The sequence below is a fragment of the Cervus elaphus genome, chromosome 28 (assembly GCF_910594005.1).
Source record: "Cervus elaphus chromosome 28, mCerEla1.1, whole genome shotgun sequence".
NCBI classification, from domain to species: Eukaryota; Metazoa; Chordata; class Mammalia; order Artiodactyla; family Cervidae; genus Cervus; species Cervus elaphus.
The window spans coordinates 49298953-49320903 of NC_057842.1; the positions used below are offsets into that span (position 1 = coordinate 49298953).

General features: G+C 35.0%; 1 protein-coding gene across 12 annotated transcripts in view; it reads right to left on the minus strand.

The window, feature by feature from the left end:
• Nucleotides 1-21951, minus strand: part of GRIK2 (glutamate ionotropic receptor kainate type subunit 2) — a 721045-nt gene that overhangs the window by 9666 nt on the left and 689428 nt on the right. For all 12 annotated transcript variants that reach the window (XR_006338355.1, XM_043889993.1, XM_043889994.1 and 9 more), the window contains one exon: nt 6024-6274. Coding sequence is in view for 11 of the 12 variants with exons in the window: in XM_043889993.1 (XP_043745928.1) it covers nt 6024-6274 (251 nt within the window). In the remaining variant the exon portion in view is untranslated. The remainder of the gene's footprint in view (nt 1-6023; nt 6275-21951) is intronic.

Consider the following 21951-nt stretch of genomic DNA (forward strand, 5'->3'; position numbering starts at 1 on the left):
GCTTAGAAATTCAATATCCAGCAGTAATTTATACATTTTTATTTCTAAGATGTATTCACTATATTTTCTTTATGCTTAAATAATAGAAAGGGAATATTTTATTATATGTTAATATCAAGAAACTCAAAGATTCATATTTAACCTGATGTTCAATAAGGAACAGTTTGTACAGGCAAATCAATTTCAGTTACATGGAAATAAATCTATTTATATACGTACGTATCACATAGAAACAAAAGGTGCAACTATGTAAGTTATATTACCATTCTCATTGGAAATCAAAAGAAGGCAGAATTATATATAGCTTTTAAAAGTGAACATATTCAAAAATTTAAGAAATGATGAATAATTCCAAACATAAATTAATAATAATTATCATAAAATAGTATTGTAAAAATTATTACAACAATTTATAACTCATACTTACAAAAATAAATGTATTATCATAAAATATATTACCAGAGAAATTAAAATTCTAAATATTAGGCAAGTTTTTTCAGTTATAAATAAGATTTAAAAGGTAAACACAGACTATTTGAAACAATTCTATGTTACCTGAAATGCATTGATAATTGCCTAAGATGTGCAACAATTTCTTGAATTGCTTACTGAATGTACCTCAAGCACTAACATTTTTAAAAGTAAGGAAAATATACAGCAAAAAGAAAATTAGAAAATGCACATGTTGATTAGTTATTTTTCAAACATGTTCAAAGTGGAAAAATATTTTAAGTAACTTTTGTAATGGTCAGGTTATATGGTGAAAACCATCAAAAAAAGAAAAACACCTATTTAGTTAACAAGTTTGAATAAATGTGAAATGCAATATGTCCTTGAGGCATTAATATTTGCATTAAAATTAAAACCACTAAGTATTTTAAAAATTATAATACACCATCTTGTGGTTATTGGAAAGGAATGCAACTTACAATTTTTATATTTTTATAAGGTCTACATATTTCAGCATTATCTTTTCTTTTCAGTTTAATCTGCCCTCATTTAAAAATAAAACATACTTATAGTACACTTAGTTCTCAAACAACTCAGAAATATAAAAACATTATAGTCATTAACACCAGTGTGATCCTTTAATATCTTACCAAATATATACTATAAAAGACATATTATTTTCACCTTTAAATAATATTAATCATTAATTTTATCATTATCAGAAGTAAGACTTGAAAGGTAATATATTAGTCAATCATAAATTTTATAAATAAACTTCATTTTCAACTAGATGGCATGTATATCATATCTACCAGTTTATTTAGATAAAGATAGAAATTTTCATTTATTCTTTTTAAAAATAAAAGAATATTATGAATTAAAGAAAGAAGAAATAAAATGGAGAAAGAAAAAGGGGTAAGAGAAAGTATTTGGGAGCTGGAATTATGAATAATATATACTTGCTTACTTCCAGTGTGCAAAAACATTTCATCATACACTTGGTTCTCTATAAATAATTATTGAGTAAATGAATAATTTTAAAACTATTTACTTTGGTTTTAAAATCTAAAAATCTCAATTAAAGACACAAGTCATAAATACAAATAAACTAAATTTCTATACACTCACATGCATATTTTACAATAAAATCTAGGAATATTTCACAGCTAATTTTAATAAATTAGCTAAGGTGTTAAACCATATAGCCCAACAAAGTAAAATATTTTTCTCAGGAAAACTGAAGAGGAATGGAGCTCAAAAACATAATTTATCACAATAAATACAATGGAACACATCTAAAAAAACCTATTATTTATTTACTTTATAAGCATATTTCTTTTGAATTATGTGAAAATATAATTCTTTTTTATTATTTATGATCAACTTTTCTAAGTTTCTGGAATCAGTTTCATTATTTAACAGGTAAAGAGAGAGAAAAGGAAGGAAGGAGGAAAACAGAGAAATATAAAAAAGGAAGAAAGAGTCTTTCTTCCTTTCAACAGAAACTGTCTGAGATATGGAGATACAAATCAAACTCACTAGTTCCTTTTCCTAAAGGAATTAAGAGGAAAGAATCTAATAAGGAAAGAGGGACCCCCCACACACTCAAATCAGCAATATGAATAAAATAGTGAGCTGATTCCCTGATGGCTCAGATGGTAAAGAATCTGCCTGCCAAGAGGAAGACCCAGCTTTGATCCCTGGGTGAGGAAAATCCCTTGGAGAAGGAAAAGGCAACCCACTCCAGTCTTCTTGCCTAGAGAATTTCATGGACAGAGGAGCCTGGCAGGCTGCAGTCCATGGGGTCACCAAAAAAAAAAAAAAAAAGTTTTACAGGACTGAGCGACTACACTTTTTTACTTTCAAGGGAGAAATTTTGTCAAAGGCTTCACAGAGAAAAGAATGGATCTTGTTTGAAATGGATAAAACACATTCCCAACTTTCTCAAAGGGGCAGCAAATGTTCTTGGAATGAGGATAGTTTCTGAAGTCAGCAAAGCTTTTTTAAAAAATGAGATGTCCAGATAGAGTCATATGGTTTTCTTTTGAATCAGTTCAGTTCAGTCACTCAGGCGTGTCCAACTCTTTGTTACCCCACGGACTGCAGCACCCCAGGCTTACCTGTCCATCACCAACTCCTAGAGTTTGATCAAACTCATGTCCATCAAATTGGTGATGCTTTCCAACCATCACATACTCTGTTGTCCCCTTCTCCTCCTGCCTTAAATCTTTCCCAGCATCAGGGTCTTTTCCAATGAGTCTGTTCTTCACATCAGGTGGCCAAAGTATTGAAGCTTCAGCTTCAACATAAGTCTTTCCAATGAATATTCAGGACTGATTTCCTTTAGGATGGACTGGTTTGATCTTGCAGTCCTAGAGACTCTCAAGAGTCTTCTCCAACACCACAGTTCAAAAGCATCAATTCTTCGGCACTCAGCTTTCTTTATAGTCGAACTCTCATATCCATACATGACTACTGGAAAAACCATAGCTTCGGAAGATGGACCTTTGTTGATAAAATAGTGTCTCTACCTTTTAATATGCTGTCTAGGTTGATCATAGCTTTTCTTCCAAGGAGCAAGCATCTTTTAATTTCATGGTTGCAGTCACCATCTACAGTGATTTTGCACCCCCCCCCCCAAAAAAAAAATAAAGTCTCTCACTGTTTCCATTGTTTCCCCATCTATTTACCATGAAGTAATGGGACCAGATGCCATGATCTTAGTTTTTTGAATGCTGAGTTTTAAGCCAACTTTTTCACTCTCCTCTTTCACTTTCATCAAGAGGCTATTTAGTTCTTCTTCATTCTCTGCCATAAGGGTGGTGTCATCTGAATATCTAAGGTTATTGATATTTCTCCCACAAATCTTGATTCCAGCTTGTGCTTCATCCAGTCCAGCATTTCATGTGATGTACTCTGCATATACATTAAACAAGCAGGGTGACAACATGCAGCCTTGAAGTATTCCTTTCCCAATTTGGAACCAGTCTGTTGTTCCATGTCCTGTTCTAACTGTTGCTTCTTGACCTGCATACAGATTTCTCAGGAGGCAGCTTAGGTGGTCTGCTATTCCCATCTCTTTAAGAATTTTCCACAGTTTGCTGCGATACACACAGTCAAAGGCTTTGGCATAGTTGATAAAGCCGAAGTAGATGTTTTTCTGGAACTCTCTTTCTTTTTGATGATCCAACAGATGTTGGCAATTTCATTGGAATAGAAAATAAGAATCTAACACTACCTTGTGGAAATAGTCGTACCCTGTACACAGATCCATTATACCTATTGATTAGGAAAACTTTCTTGGCAAGTTGATGCCTAGTCTTGAATGCCTAATCTAAAATGACTAGTAGGAATTTGCCAGGTAGAAAAATGGACAAAGGCTGCTCAGGTCAAATGGGAAGAGTATTTTAAAAAGCTGGCTCACCTTGGAAAACAGAAAGCAATTTAGTGTGGTTACAGTACAAGCACAAACTGGGGAGAAGCAAAATATAAAACTCCAAAGATGAACAGAGAGAGATCCTGAAGTGTCTCCTCTGGGAAGCTAGAGAATTTGAACTTCATTACGGAAGCTTTGTGGAGACGTTGACATCAGAGGATGTGACTCATATGCTCACGTCCTATCAAAACAGCTCTTTTTTTCCAATATAATATTTTATCTGCTTCAGCCCAAACAGGTCAATTGATTCCCGTTTTCTAATGTTTAAGAAGGTCATAGAAGTCCACAGAAATTAAGAACTGGTTGATATGTGAAAAATTCAACTAAACTAGTTATTTATAAGAATAAAGGTGATTCTAAAAAAGTAAATTCCCATGTCCTTTAAAAACACCTTAATGAAAAATAAATAAATAAATACATCTTAATGCTATAAAATAATTGTACATAGAGACAAGGCCCAGGTAAATCATACAAACAGGATACAAAGAGAAAAGAGCAATAGACTATCATATGCTGTCAAGAGATTAATGTATGTGTTTTATCTTAAACCTGAGCTATAAGTGAAAGAAAACTACTGCATATGGATGATGTGAAGTTCTAATTAGACAACCTAAGTTCCTTATATTACTTTTGGACTCATTTTAAGCATTAGCTAACCAAATATCACATTTGTTGATAACTTATAGTAAATATGAAAATTGGAGATTTAATAACTTTCATCTTTGATTAGTTCTTAGGATTTGACCCCAAAACTCATTTTGACATCATAATAAAATCATAATGTAAAAAGTGTACTTAGACCTAATTTTCAGTCACACCTGTGGCAAAAGATATTTGATTTAGTCAGATGAGCAGATACAACCATTAAATAAATCATATAATTGCCCAAATTTCTCAAACTTTTTAATTGGTTATTTTACTCATAGAATGGTACTATCAGAATAGTCATTTAACACTATTTCAAGGAATTAATTACCTTCCTTAATTAAATTAAGTGAAGTAAATTGAATTTAGTGTATTAATTAAGTGAAGTAAAATGTAGGAATGCTGTATCCAGAATTTTGATTTCAGAAAAGATAACCGTATCATAAATTATTAAATATGAAGGACAATATCATATTTCTACTTTTATATTTACCAATAAATGTTTATAAACCTTTAAAATATTTAGAACAATATATCTCATTCTGATGCAGCATCTAAAAATTAAGATCTAAAAAAGTGCTTTTCATTTAAAAACACAAGAGATGTTTATTATATACTAAAAGACTAGTTATAAAAGGCTTAAAAATTTTAAAGCCGAATTTTATGTTCCGAGTCATACATTTATATTAAAGAGTAGCATGTACTATCAGAAAGAAAGACTTCTCTATAAATATGCATTCTTATATTTATAGAACTGATGGAATTATAGCACTAGAAATGTATAATATGAACTATGTTCACAAACTTTTTAAAGAATAGAATGTAAAGATATTTGTACAAAGATTAAATATATTAAAATCCTAACGAAAATTGCAATAATCTCAATAGTTTGAGGTTTATATATATTCTCCTGAAGACTCCTGTGCAAGACAATAAAAGATGCACTAAGAATAATATTAAGTGGCAAAGAAGAAACCCACAATATTCTCACATATTCGTTAATGTAGAATATCCATTAAAATTTCCACAATGTGCTTTGAGATTTTTCAAATAGAAATGTATTGGAGCAAAAATCTTCAAATAAAAATTATATTTACTCTCTAACTTGAAACTATTAATGAGTATTGTATCTTGAAGCACTTAACTGCAGAAAAAATTTTTTCTTCATATAACAGTTTCTGAGTTTTACTTCATTAATTATATTCTTCCAATAAACTAATCACAGTGAACTTCAAGCAGCAAAAGTTTTTCCAGTTTCAGACTTTAATAAGAGGGAAAATAGTTGCTGGTTCTGAAACAGTTCAATTAAAAATATTACCTTTAAATTAAAAGCACCAAGTTAATCCTGAGTTCTATGAACCTTTGTATATAACGAGCGACAGAAGATCGTTAACAGTCACAGTTCTAGGTATCACCCTTGGTTGGCAAGATAAAAAATAATTGGCTTTATTATAACAACAATTGTTTTAAGTTGCAAAAAAGTGACATTTACCTTTTCCAATTGAGCGTTTTTTTTGGATTTGTATAAAAACTCTCCCACTGCCACAAAAACAGAGAGCACCAAGCCGGCTGCCAGAACAATGAAGATGCCACCAATATTTTGAACCCCCAGGGCACTGGCCTCCTTGCTCTCCTCCTCTGGACACCCATTGCCCCTCCACCACTTCTCCTTCATCATGTGCAGCTTGCCTTCCTCTTGCAGCTGAAGAATTGCTATGGTGATTTTGTCTCTGTACGGAGAACCTAGGAAAAGAGAGGGTTTGTTAATGCTTTCCAGGAAACCAGAATTTCATAATCAAAGGTTAACATGATGAAGGAACAGAGCTCTTTCCAAACGCTGTGAAATATGCCAATATTTATTGTCAGCAGGAAATATCAACTGGAAATGGCAAAAATACAAGTTTAACAAAATAAATAGAGGTGGCGGCCTTTCTGATTTTGAAGGTTAAAATACATTTTGTTTTGAAAGAGGAAAATATCTCTTGCTAAATTCAGGCTCAACTTAGAGAATTGGGAAAATAAAAAATGGTAAGTAGAAATCTACAAAAAGAAATGCAGAGAGGGCAAGGATATTTAGTTAATGGCTAGGAATCGTTCAACACTGAAAGAGAACATTGACAAAATGGAAACCTTGGTTTTTAGGAAAGTTGTGCAAAAAATGGTGTTTCCCATGATTAAGTTGCAATAATTTGAAGCAGTTAAGATTAACAAGTTCTGTTCAGTTCAGTTCAGTCACTCAGTTATGTCTGATTCTTTGCAACTGCATGGACTGCAGTATGCCAGGCTTCCCTGTCCATCACCAACTCCTGGAACTTGCTCAAACTCACATCCATCAATTTGGCCTGTCATTGGTCAACCATCTCATCCTCTGTAGTCCCCCTCTCCTCCTGCTTTCAATCTTTCCCAGCATCAGGGTCTTTTCCAATGAGTCAGTTCTTCACATAAGGTGGCCAAAGTACTAAAGCTTCAGCTTCAGCACCAGTCCTTCCAATGAATATTCAGAGTTGATTTCCTTTAGGATTGACTGGTTTGATCTCCTGCCTGTCCAAGGGACTCTCAAGAATCCTCTCAAAAGCATCAATTCTTCAGCACTCAGCTTTCTTTATAGTCCAGCTCTCACATCCACACAAGACTACTGAAAAACCAGAGCTTTGACAATATGGACCTTTGTTGGTAAAGTAATGTCTCTGCTTTTTAATATTCTGTCTAGGTTGGTCATAACTTTTCTTCCAAGGAGCACAGTCTTTCAATTTCAAGGCTGCAGTGACCATCTGCAGTGATTTTGGAGCCCAAGAAAATAAAGTCTCTCGCTGTTTCCATTGTTTCCCCATCTATTTCCATGAGGTGATGGGACCGGATGAACTATGGATGGAGGTTCATGGCATTGTACAGGAGACAAGGATCAAGGCCATCCCAAGGAAAAGAAATGCAAAAAAGCAAAATGGCTGTCTGAGGAGGCCTTAAAAATAGCTGTGAAAAGAAGAGAAGTGAAAAGCAAAGGAGAAAAGGAAAGATATACCCATTTGAATGCAGAGTACCAAAGAATAGCAAGGAGAGATAAGAAAGCCTTCCTCAGTGATCAGTGCAAAGAAATAGAGGAGAACAATAGAATGGGAAAGACTAGAGATCTCTTCAAGAAAATTAGAGATACCGAGGGAACATTTCATGCAAAGACGGGCACAATAAAGGACAGAAATGGTATGGACCTAACAGAAGCAGAAGATTTTAAGAAGAGGTGGCAATAAGACAAAGAAGAACTGTACAAAAAAGATCTTCATGACCCGGATAATCAAGGTGGTGTGATCACTCACCAAGAACCAGATATCCTAGAATGCGAAGTCAAGTGGGCCTTAGGAAGCATCACTATGAACAAAGCTAGTGGAGGTGATGGAATTCCAGTTGAGCTATCAAATCCTTAAAGGTGATGCTGTGAAAGTGCTGTAAGCAATATGCCAAGCAAATTTGGAAAACTCAGCAGTGGCCACAGGACTAGAAAAGGTCAATTTTCCTTCCAAACCCAAAGAAAGGCAATGCCAAAGAATGCTGAAACTACTGCACAATTGCACTCATCTCACACACTAGTAAAGTAATGCACAAAATTCTCCAAGTCACGCTTCAGCAATATGTGAACTGTGAAGTTCCAAAGCTACTTTTTTTTCCCAGTAATCACATATGGATGTGGTAGTGGGACTATAAAGAAAGCTGAGCACCAAAGAATTGATGCTTTTGAACTGTGGTATTGGAGAAGACTCTTGAGAGTCCCTTGGACTGCCAGGAGATCAAACCAGTCAATCCTAAAGGAAGTCCTGAATAGTCATTGAAAGGACTGATGCTGAAGATGAAGTTCCAATACTTTGGTCGCCTTATGCAAAGAATTGACTTACTGGAGCAGTCCCTGATGCTGGGAAAGATTGAGGGCAGGAGGAGAAGTGGATGACAGAGGATGAGATGGTTGGATGGCATCACTGACTCAATGGACATGAGTTTGGGTAAACTCCGGGAGTTGGGGATGGACAGGGAGGCCTGGTGTGCTGCAGTCCATGGGGTCGCAACAAGTCAAACATGACTGAGTGACTGAACTGAACTGAACTGATGGGACCAGATGCCATGATCTTCATTTTTTGAATGTTGAGTTTTAAGCCAGCTTTTTCACTTGCATCAAGAGGCTCCTTAGTTCCTCTTTGCTTTCTGCCATAATTGTGGTGTCATCTGCATATATGGGGTTATTGATATTTCTTCCTGTAATCTTTTTTTCCAGCCTGTGCTTCATCCAGTCTAGCATTTTGCATGATATACTCTGCATATAATATAAATTAAATAAGCAAGTTGACAATATACAACTTTGATGTACTCCTTTCCCAAAATGGAACCAGTCCATTGCTCTATGTCTGAGTCTAACTATTTCTTCTTGACCTGCATGCAGATTTCTCAGGAGGCATGTAAAGTGGTCTAGTATTCCCATCTCTTGAAGTATTTCCCACAGTTTGTTGTGATCTACACAGTCAAAGACTAGCACAGTCAATGAAAGAGAAGTCGATTTTGGGGGGAATGCTTTTGCTTTTTCTATGATCCAACACATGTTGGCATCTTGATTGCTGGTTCCTCTGTCTTTTCTAAATCCAGTCTGAACACCCGGAATTTCTCAGTTCATGTACTGTTGAAACCTAATTTGGAGAATTATGAGTGTTACTTTGCTAGTGTGTGAGATGAGTGCAATTGTGTGGTAGTTTAAACATTCTCTGGCAATGCTTTTCTTTGGGATTGGAATGTAAACTGACCTTTCCCAGTTCTGTGGCCACCGCTGAGTTGTCCAAATTTCCTGACATATTGAGTGCAGCACTTTGACAGCAATATCTTTTATGATTTGAAATAGCTCAGCTGGAAGGAATGGCAAATACTTTGCAGATAGTAATGGTTTATATTTGTTATTTGAGATGAATACCAGAAGTAACAGATTGTACAGACGGATCATTCAAAAATCGTCATGGTGACACACTGTAAGGTTTTTCTTTGGTTGTTTGTTTATCATTTTACACTTTGGAAAGAAATATTATTTTCACTGTTAAGCAACAGTACAAATGAAATTCAGTATATATGCTAATTGTGGTAGATGTTCATCTGCATTAGTGTTATATGATAAGTAATAACTTTTCTAATTGGTTGCCCCAAAGCATGGAATAATACTGAACTATATGCATCTTTCAACATCTGTCCCAAAGGATCAGTCTTATTGCTTTCTCTCATCCAGAAAATAGTCTGTTATTAGAGTTTAATCATTCCTAAACTCTAATCTTTCCTAAACACTGCACATTACAGTTTTCTGCACAAATTCATCCATAAGTGTTTTTTCTGCTTGTAGAAATATACTGATTTCAGCTTGCATCCCATGGTGTCTGTGATTTTGTCTTGATTTAAATATTCCTGCATCTACACCTAAAGATTATTTTTGCTAAGAGCAATTAAAAACCTGATCTGGAAACTATTTTGCCCCATAAGGAACAGCACTATATGTCTTCTTTTTACTTGATTAGTATAACAGGACTAATTCAGCACTGCTCTTTTAGCAAGAACAGGAAAGTTAAAAAACAGACATACAAGGAAAATCATGAAAAGTTAGTACCTCATTGAAAAGTCGGAGTGAAGATACATCAAGTCTAGGTAGAAAGCTGTTTCCTTAACGTAATCCTCAATTTATGTAGAAGAAATGTTTAAGTGCATGCCTTCTAAACATCTTTTTTACTGTCTTCCTAAAAAGTGCATTATCCATTCCCATAATTAGAACTAAGTTATTTTTTTAACTGTGCAAAATCTAATTATGGTAGGATAATTTCTGCTCCTTAGTTTCCTTCCTCTGTCCTCTTCCAAATAATACTCTGATGAAGATGCTCAGTTTAAATTCTTCCCCTTAGCCCTTCAGATTTCAGTGGATTAGCCTAGTCCATACTATTTTCTACTTTGATCATTTACTGGAGACTCAGCTTAGGCCATTAAGTATCACTATTATTTATCTTTAAGATGTGATCCATTTTCTTAAGTAGATTATAAACTCTAACATACTGTAAGTGACAATGGGGTGCTTCAGTCTTCTCTGGCATGTATTTAAGAAATATAAATGAAGGTCATCTTGTTTGACTATCTAATTTTCATTAATTCATTACATCTAGTCTAGAACCAGCTTTAAAGTCACGTGTACTCTGAATTACCATTCTGATTAATCATGTATGTCCCAGGCAAAATAAATATTGATTGAGAAAAAATCATTTTAGCTTATCAAATATATCCTTCCATTGGAAAAATAGCATCTGAAACAAATTTTGTACTTTTAGTACTTACAGAAATGACTATAGGTGGCTAATAAAAAATATAGCCTGAAAGTACAATTATAAACAAATGTTTGGAGGATACTAACATGAAAAGTAGACTTTGAAATATGGAAAATTCTTAATCCATTTAAGTAATATTTTGAGCCATGTTATTTTTCATTCTGCGCAATATGCTTTATGATGTTTATTCTAATATTTTCAAACACCATATTCTCTACTACATTCTCAAAATAAGGCACAGATTAAAAAAAAGTAAACCAATTTTCAACAAACGATGGACACATCTTGATTTCTTGCTGGTTGGGCTTATCTCCAGCACTTATTGTAAATATGAAAATGTCCTGTTGGTAGCACACTTCCCCACATTTGCTTTCCAGTGTAAACATAATATGTAATTAGAAATCAGTTTGAATAAAAGCTGAAAAACTAACATACCTCAGTTTGAGTTTTTTAACAGGGTGAAACAATAGATAATATAATCTATGACACTAAATCACTGCAATACTTCACCATTCTGTTATTGACTTATTTTAAAAACTAATAATTCATCAATAACAACATTATTTCTTTGGTGTGTTATTTGGTGATCCATGGGAAGCATTTCTATAAGGTACCAATAAAGTCAAAAGTGGTTTGAAACTTTATCTAGTTGAAAAATTTCAAGGAGATATTGAGATCAATGAATAAAAGTATCTTTTATCTTCTTTTCAACATGAATAGCCATGCACTTAGCTCTAATGAAGTGAACAGCCATTAGATAGATAGAGTCTAAGTTTTGCTCAAGTATGAACCTAGCCTCAATCCAGAGGCTGTCAAGCCAAGAACTATGAGGCCATTGAATGGCAGCTGTGAGAAGCTGGGGTTATGTACCATAAGGTTGCCTTCAAGTAGATGAGTACCTTTGCAACAGGGCTCTTAAGTTTGATTAGAAAACTGCTGAGGAAATTGTAAATATGTCTAATATAACATATGCTTTTGCATCTAAAAGTCAATCCTCAAATGCTTAAGAGGGCAAACAGGTAACTTGTGAAGAAACAAGTTTGACAAAAAGATCTGAAAAATTGTAACATCAAGTATGGAAACATAATTTTCAGTTCAAATTTTATTAAAAAATCTGTGGGAATTTCAACACAGGGTTCCCAGATACTTAAACCTTTATTATATCCCAGGAAATATTTTGTCTAAAATTCTCTACATTAAGATTTTTGCATATAACTTACTTTTAAAAAACCCAGCAATCCCACTCCTGGGCATACACACAGAGGAAACCAGAATCAAAAGAGACACGTGCACCCCAGTGTTCATCGCAGCACTGTTTATAATAGCCAGGACATGGAAGCAACCTAGATGCCCATCAGCAGACAAATGGATAAGAAAGCTATGGTACATATACACATTGGAATATTACTCAGCCATTAAAAAGAATACATTTGAATCAGTTCTAATGAGATGGATGAAACTGGAGCCCATTATACAGAGTGAAGTAAGCCAGAAAGATAAAGACCAATACAGTATACTAACGCATATACATGGAATTTTAAAAGATGGTAACGATAACCCTATATGCAAAACAGAAAAAGAGACACAGATGTACAGAACAGACTTTTACACTCCGTGGGAGAAGGCGAGGGTGGGATGTTCTGAGAGAATAGCATTGAAACAAGTATACTATCAAGTGTGAAACAGATCGCCAGCCCAGGTTGGATGCATGAGACAAGTGCTCAGGGCTGGTGCACTGGGAAGACCCAGAGGGATGGGATGGGGAGGGAGGTGGGAGGGGGGATAGGTATGGGGAACACATATAAATCCACGGCTGATTCATGTCAATGTACGGCAAAAACCACTACAATATTGTAAAGTAATTAGCCTCCAACTAATAAAAATAAATGGAAAAAAAAAAGAAAATGAAGGAACCATTGCACATGCAGCAACATGGCTGCTTCTCAAATATATTATGATGAATAAAATAATTAGAAATTAAAAAATAAATAAATAAATAAAAATAAAAAACACCATGTGAGATACGGCAAATACCTCTTAAAGCTGAATTTAGCTCTCTGATTTTCACTATGCAATCTCTGGTTTTTATTTCATTTTTATTCCTGCTTACAATGAGACTTTCTTTGGTTGTTTAAACATATGCTCCATTCTGACAGAAAGGAACAATTAAGTTTAAAAATTGTCTTTTTTCAAGTTGCTGAAGGATCCCAATTACCAGATAAAACCGTTTCTAGCTTACATGAAAGAAAAGGAGAGTGAGAAAGAAAGAAAGGGGAGGAGGAAGAAAGGAAGGAAGGAAAAAAGACATGTGATTACTACATAGTGAAGTCCCTTGATAAGGCATGGGGCTCAAAAGAGCACTCAAAAAGACATAAAGGCACTTTTGAGTGACAAACGGCAGCAATATATATGTGTGCATAAATAAAACCTACAAACACACCTATTCAGAATTCCTCAATTAAAAAAAACAACAGTCTCCAAATGTCCCCAAAGGTTAAATTTTGATCAAAGGACTTTCTACATAAAATTATGATTTCATGAACATTCCTCCTAACAAATAGACTTAAAGCTCCTTAGGAAAATAAACTGTGATTTGTTATAAACAATTAATATAAATCTCACCAAGTGGTTCTGAGCCAACTTGCCGGGTTTACTAAATTGAGTTGACTCCCTTCTCTCTTACTTTCTGCCCTCCTTCCTCGTCCTACCTTCCTGGTACCTTTCCTTCACTTTTTTTTCATACATTATCTCTTTGTTTGCTTTCCTTCTCCTTCCTTCCCCCTCCCACTCCCTTTCCTTTTCTCTTCCTCCTCTCCCACCTCCCCTCCCCGCTTCCCTTCCTTTCAATCCTTTGATGTTTCTTATAGAATGGAATACACACGTAGTTATACATTCTTGGTTCTAAAGTTTAAATCTGCTACACATAAATTATCAATTTGCTCATTTGATTGTTTTGTTCATGCTCTTTACAAACATACCAATTTAAGTGTGTACCAAACATTTTCCTTATCTTATTCAGGAAATATAATATAGAAAAGATAAAAGAAAGGGAGTTAGCTTTACTTTTAACTCTTGAAGAGGCTTATTAACTGTAATAAAGCTTTTCTTTAAAGGTTGCACAGCAAATTTTCTAATACCTATCATGCTTTAATGAAATATTTTAAAATCACAATATCCATATACCAGCAATCTCCCATCCATCCTGCCAAAAATGTCTTTACTTTCAAATTAGGCTTCTGTATGCTTTAATCGATTACCAAGGTAAGGGGGAAAAATCACTCTTTCTTTCTAAAAAAAATCTCTTTCTAAAACTTATTATAACAATATTTCCTAAACTGGATTTTCCCCATACACTTCTTTTTTAGGAACTGTACATCTGTGTTTCACTTTTAAAGAATTCATCGCTCAAATAAGCTTGAAGAATACGCCATAACAAATATATCTTTTGTGTAAATATACATTATACATTAGCAAAATAAAAGGCTGCTATCTCTCCAATGAAGGATAAAGTTTAAAAATGTCTTAAATGATTAAATTTGTTTTATTGAAGAATTTTTTCCTTCCTATCTATTAATGTTCCCATCAATTATTTTGTTTTAATCTCAATTTGAAAAGCACTGCCTTCAATAACAGTAATTATTACTGTTACTACATCAACTCTCTCTGTCAAAAATAAGCTGTTTCTTGTTAGATTTTAGCTTTGAATTTACACATCACAGGACTACTGATCAAGTCACATATTTTTTGTCTGTTCTTTTTCATCTCTTCATATGCTTCATGAAGCATCAGCTCATAAGAATCCACATCACAATACTTACTTTAGGACATGGTTTCACGGCTGGCTTTTAAATCCCTTTACAAAATACATTTGAGGGACAATAATTATGAGTTATTTAAATCTATCTATATAAAAACTGATGAAACCAATTCTGGGGGAAATACACTGTCCTTATTTTTCCTAATAGTACCCAGATCCTTTAAATATTTTGTTAAAATTATAAGAGGCTGGCTAGGTATTTCTGTTTCTCATAATAACAAATCCCCACTGTCCACTTCCTAAAGGACTTTAGTGTCCTTTGTTTTATATTTCATAGTTATTCAACTCATCATAATGATATTATGTGCTGTGTATTACAGAGAATTAGGTAACATCCTGGTATTTGTTCTCTTTGGGTCTGGGAAGATACTTGTACAGAATAGACTACTCATAATTTTAGGTTTCCTCTAGCATAGCATGTCATTTCTCCAAGATACTGTGCACTTTCTGAAGTATAGTAACTTACACATCATATGGATATGTGACTATACTATATTCACTAAGTATATATAATTTCAATGATTTGACTCAAAGAGTTTCAATAATCCTGTAATTATTCCTCTTCTTTGAAGGTGATTAATCTGATAAATATTTCTAAGACACACCCAAATACTTGAAGTGCTTTAAATAATGACTTAAAACATCAGGCTACCTGTCAGTTATAGGTAATCAACCATCCATTATTCATCTTTTTTCATCCAGCATCTAGCACAGTACCTGTCACAAAGTAAGCATTTAACAATGCTTTTTGAATGAAACAGTGAATCAATTATAAAAATCCATTATGATATAGTCAAAATATGTTAAGGTATAACTTCTGATATTGACATCTTCTCAGTTTCTTATTAAATTCAGTAGAACACATAGAGTTCATAAACATGTGAGTTTCACACTTTTAGTGTTGACCATCTAGGATAAGTTAGGATGATAAACAAGTTCATACATCTTTATGCCATCCTTACATTTATATCAGCTGTCAGAGGCGTCCCTTGGTCATGCCTTAATAAGTAAAAGAACTGTTAGCACAAAAGATCTGAGGCTATCTGCTGGAACCATCAACTTTCATTCTTAAATTACAGTGCTGCTGGCAATGTCAGATTTTATGAAATTACTCCCTGCTTCCCAAGCTGAAATGAGAGTTGGGTGCCCTAAATGCACAACATATTTCGGGTGCTTTTAGACCTTTATCTCTTTTTACCATTATTTCCATGATAAAATCTTCCAATAATATTGGAACTAGACCACATTTTCTTAGAGCCTTTTTTCTCAGAAAGATGGGTTTTATTATCTCTTAGGACACTGCCTCTCTCATATTTGTTTTTAAAAAGTGTTAAGTTAAATTTTATATTTACATTTCAGATTCAATTTTACATTGCTATTCTCCCGTTTTATGCTGTAATCAGTCAACAGTGCTGTTATACAATACCATAGCATCACTGTTCTTTTCCTCTATAGAACTTGTCTCAGTTTGTAACTAAAAATAATTTCTGTGACTATTTGTTTAATGCTTATTTACAGTAACAGGCTATCAATTTCATAAAGATAGGGGTTATTTCTGCCAGGTAGAATACCTGGCACACTCATTTGTGCAAGAGTGTGTGCTTAGCTGCTTCAGTCATGTCTGAATCTTTGCAGCCCTATGGATCATAGCCCACCAGGCTCCTTTGTCCATGGGATTCTCCAGGCAAGAATACTGGAGTGGGTTGCCATGCCCTCCTCCAGGGGATATTCCAGATCCAGGGATTGAACCTGCATCTCTTGTGTCTCATACATTGGGATGTGGGTTCTTTACCACTAACACCACCTGGGAAGACCAAATATAATATTTACATGCATGAATAAAATATGAATCACTTAACAGCTGGTCATGCATACCTGCAACTTTACCTTCAGTTATTTCTTATGAACCTAAACTATATATCTTTACTCTATATGCAATAATTATAATACATTTATTTCAAATGAAGTATTTAGCAACTAAACACTCCATGGGACCCATGTCAGATTTCCTGTTAGATAAAAGCTAAACTAGTGTAAAGTTACAGTCATCACTCTTTGTATTTCCTTTGGAAGGTATTCTATCAAAAAATCTCAATTTGATAGGTGTATAAAGAACTCACAAGTGATAATCATAAAAATTAAAGGAGATTACTCTCATCTTGAAAACAAATTATCAGCTCATAACATTTAATCACAGAACAGTAAATGAGTGCTAAAGGTGATCATTTCTCCATGATAACTTGTGATGTTTCCACACTGGAAATCTATGAACATCATTTTCTTGCTTAAACATTTTTAGTGGTGCTCTAAAGCTATTGAACTAGTTTCCCTGGTGGCTTAGTGGTAAAGAATCCACCTGTCAATGCAGAAGATGCAGATTCAATCCCTGGTTTGGGAAGATCCCCTGGAGAAGGAAATGGCAACCCACACCAGTATTATTGCCTGGGAAATCCCATGGACAGAAGAGCCTGGTGGGCTATAGACCTTGGCATGGCAAAAGAGATATGACCTAATGACTAAAACAAAACAAGAAATCTATGGAATATAAGCTAAATTCCTAATGATGTCATAAAATCCCTTTCTTCAACATATCACAGACTTCTCAGACTGTATACTAACATTCCATTAGTTCAAACTATGAAGTTCTATTTCTCTGGAGAGCCCTGTTTTCATACTTTCTCCAATTTTCTGGTTGAACATCCTCACAACCAGAAAATCTGCTCCTCATCTTTCCCTAACTTTGTACACTTCTCCTTGGCTGTCACAGAGATATGCAGAATCCTTCTTCTTTGGAGTCATAGCACATAGCAGATACCCTAGTACAACATTTGGTACATGGTATTCTAATGCTTTGCTATCTATCTTTTCCTATTGAATAATGATATGAGGGCTTCCATGATGGCTCAGATTGTAAAGAATTTGCCTGCCATGTGGGAGACCCAGGTTTGAGAGTCATGTATGAATCTTTTTTTTACTATTAATTATTACATGTACAAACACAGGTGATAGATTCTAATCATTACATATACATACACAGGTGCTAGGCATATAGGGATGAACAATGTAACATGAATCCTGCCCCATTGAGTTTTTATTGTAACACAAAACACATATATTGAATAACCTTTGCAACTATGAGGATGACTATAATGAACACCATATTATAGAAACATGTGACAGATTGAACTATGTTAGTCTGCTGACTTCGTATGCAAAAAGGGTTGCATTACTTTGAAGATCGTAGGGACAACAACTCTTCTTTTTCTTTGGCTGCTTTTCACCTATTTTTCCTCTATTTCCTTTCTTTATGAATTCCTGGTTTAGAAAGGTATATATGAAAAAGGCAAATAATAATGAGAGCACCCCCAAACTCACTTTATTTATTTTTCTAGATACAGAGAACTAAGTTCAAGATATTGGGTTCATGGTGAAATGGAGCCAAATATAAACGCTTCTGTCAATGTAGAAATGTGTATATACCACCAAGGACCATCAAATATATATATAAATTTAAGATAAAATTTTTAAAAGTAATTAAGCTAAATACCTATATTCAAATTCTATAACTGGCTTAAGTTGGATAGAGGTTGTTTTTTTCCTCTGTTGTAGATCTCAAAATTCTATAGAAAAGGATTCTACTTAAAGGAAGATTTGTAGAATCCTCAGGAGAATATTTAAGTATCTAAGATCACAAAAGGAGATGGGTATGCAAGGCACACAAAATGTATCAATGCATGTGCATGCTGTCTCTCAGTCATGTTCAACTCTTTGTGATGCTGTGGACTGCCATCAACCAGGCTGTTCTGTCCATGGAATTTTCCAGGCAAGAACACTGGAGTGGGTTGCCATTTTCTATTCCAAAATGTATCAATAAAAACCTTCAAATTATAGAGTAGATATTCTATCCAGTTGCCTTTTATTACTATTATGAATATTCTTTGACTTGTGTGAACAAAGAATAAGAAGGGCAAATGTTATTAGCACATAATGAAAAAGTAAACTATTATCACTTGTTCTGACCTATTTCATACATATTAGTTAAAAGTGACGGGTGAAGTAGATTTGTAGTCACATTGCTACATATTAAATCATGGAACTCTGACACAAAATATGAAAACAGGAATAATTTCATTTTAGAAACCTTGCCTTCCTAACAGTTTTTCATCTGCATGATAATCATTTGAATAGCGGTAAGAGTGAAAATGTCAGGAATACTTTCCTCACTATGATGTTTTTGTTCCAAGTTCAATATTAAAATTTGATGAATGAATTATAATAGCTGGACAATTTTAAATAAAATCATCATCCTATTTAATCTTCAAGAAAAGGATTCTACTTTTCTTGAAGAACCCCAGAACTGGGAGAGAATAACTTTTTTCAGGAGAGTGAAATACCTGTCATTTAGCAATGGTTCCCCAAGCTTTGTGGTACCAGAGACCTGTTTTGTGGAAGACAATTTTTCCATGGACTGGGGCATGAGGGATGGTTTTGGGATGACGCAAGCACATTACATTTATTGTGCACTTTATTCTAGTATTATTACATCAGTTCCACCTCAGATCATCCTATATTAGCTCCTGGAGGTTGCAGACCCTAGCTCTAAGGGAGAGCTCAAGTCAGTTTTTCAATTTTGCCAACTTTTGGTTCTCACCAACCTCTACCACTCTGAATTCCTGCATTAAATAACAGACTACTACTAGTTTATGTTCAATATTGCATTCCCCCATTTGATGTTTAATTTGTTTTCCTATATAAATTTATATCTAAATTTTTTAAGTCTAACTCCTTAAGAAAAGGGATGATCTATATTTATATTTTATGTTCAGAATTTTACAGATCCAAACTGGTTGAAGAGTGATAAAATTTCTTATAGATTGACAAAACTAGAAGGAAGCAAACATATTTTCAGAGGTAATCCTCTCTGAACACAACCAGATTCTGTTTACTAAATACTCAGGAAATGTTAAGAAAAGAAAAAAAAAATGCTGCTCATTTAGATAATGTCCTATGATAGAAAAATTTTTTAATAGAATAGATGGACTTCCCTCATAGTTCAGTCGGTAAAGAATCTGCCTGCAATGCAGGAGGCCTGGGTTTGATTCCTGGGTTGGGAAGATCCCCTGGAGAAGGAAATGGCAATCCACTCCAGTATTCTTGCCTGGGAAATCCCATGGACAGAGGAGCCTGGTGAGCTACAGTCCATGGGGTCGCAAGAGTTGGACACGACTTAGTGACTAAACCATAGAATAGACATTGATCATGTTCCTCTGAATGATGGTTACTTAACCTACAATATACTGATTGGTTGATGCTAAAACCCTGGCTAGGTTCCAAAGGGAATGATTTTTAACCGCTTAGAAATCACTTCAGTTTAGTCACTCAGTCGTGCCCAACTCTTTGCGACCCCATGGACCACAGCTCGTCAGGCCTCCCTGTCCATTACCAACTCCTGGAGTTTACTCAAACACATGTCCATTGAATCGGTGATGCCATCCAATCATCTCATCCTCTGTTGTCCCCTTCTCCTCCTGACCTCAATCTTACCCAGCATCACTGTATTTTCAAATGAGTCAGTTCATCACATCAGGTGGCCAAAGTATTGGAGTTTCAGCTTCAGCATTAGTCCTTCCAATGAATATTCAGGACTGATTTCCTTTAGGCTGGACTGGTTGGATCTCCTTGTAGTCCAAGGGACTCTCAAGAGTCTTCTCCAACACCACAGTTCAAAAGCACCAATTCATTGGTGCTCAGCTTTCTTCACAGTCCAACTCTCCCATCCATACATGACCACTGGAAAAACCATAGTCTTGACTAGACGGACCTTTGTTGCCAAAGTAATGTCTTTGCTTTTTAATATGCTGTCTAGGTTGGTCATAACTTTTCTTCCAAGGAGCAAGCATCTTTTAATTTCATGGCTGCAGTCACCACTTACAGTGATATTAAGCTCCCAAAATAAAGTCTGTCACTGTTTCCATTCTTTCCCCATCTATTTGCCATGAAGTGATGAATCAGATGCCATGATCTCAGTTTTCTGAATGTTGAATATTGAGCCAATTTTTTCACTCTCCTCTTTCACTTTCATCAAGAGGCTCTTTAGTTGTTCTTCATTTTAAGCCATAAGCATGATGTCATCTGCATATCTGAGGTTATTGGTATTTCTCCCGGCAATCTTGATTCCAGCTTGTGCTTCCCCCAGCCCAGCGTTTCTCATGATGCACTCTGCATGTAAGTTAAATAAGCAGGGTGACAATATACAGCCTTGACGTACTCCTTTTCCTATTTGGAACCTGTCTGTTGTTCCATGTCCAGTTCTAACTGTTGCTTTCTGACCTGCATACAGATTTCAGAAGAGGCAGGTCAGATGTGGTCTGCTATTCCCACATTTTTAAGAATTTTCCAGAGTTTGTTGTGATCCACACAATCAAAGGCTTTGGCATAGTCAATAAAGCAGAAATAGATTTTTTTTTTTTTGGAACTCTCTTGCTTTTTCAATGATCCAATGGATGTTGGCAATTGGATCACTGGTTCCTCTGCCTTTTCTACATCCAGCTTGACCATCTGGAAGTTCGCTATTCACATACCGTTGAAGCCTGGCTTGGAGAATTTTGAGCATGACTTTACTAGCGTGTGAGATGAGTGCAATTGTGTGGTAATTTGAGCAATCTTTGGCATTGCCTTTCTTTGGGATTGGATTGAAAACTGTCCTTTTCCAGTCCTGTGGCCACTGCTGAGTTTTCCAAATTTGCTGACGTATTGAGTGCAGCACTTTTACAGCATCACCTTTTGGGATTTGAAATAGCTCTACTGAAATTCCATCACCCCCACTAGCTTTGCTCACAGTGATGCTACCTAAGGCCCACTTGACTTCACATTCCAGGATTCTGGCTCTAGGTGAGTGATCACACTATCATGGTTATCTGGGTCATGAAGATTTTTTTAATATAGTTTCTCAGTGTATTCTTGCCACCTCTTCTTAATATCTTCTGCTTCTGTTAGATCCATACCATTTCTGTCCTTTATTGTGCCCATCTTTGCATGAAATGTTCCCTTGGTATCTTTAATTTTCTTGAAGAGATCTCTAGTCTTTCCCATTCTATTGTTTTCCTTCTATTTCTTTGCATTGATCACTGAGAAGGGCTTTCTCATCTCTCTGTGCTATTCTTTGGAACTCTGCATTCAAATGGATATATCTTTTCTTTTTCAACAACACAAGAGAAGACTCTATACATGGACATCACCAGATGGTCAATACCAAAATCAGATTGATTATATTCTTAGCA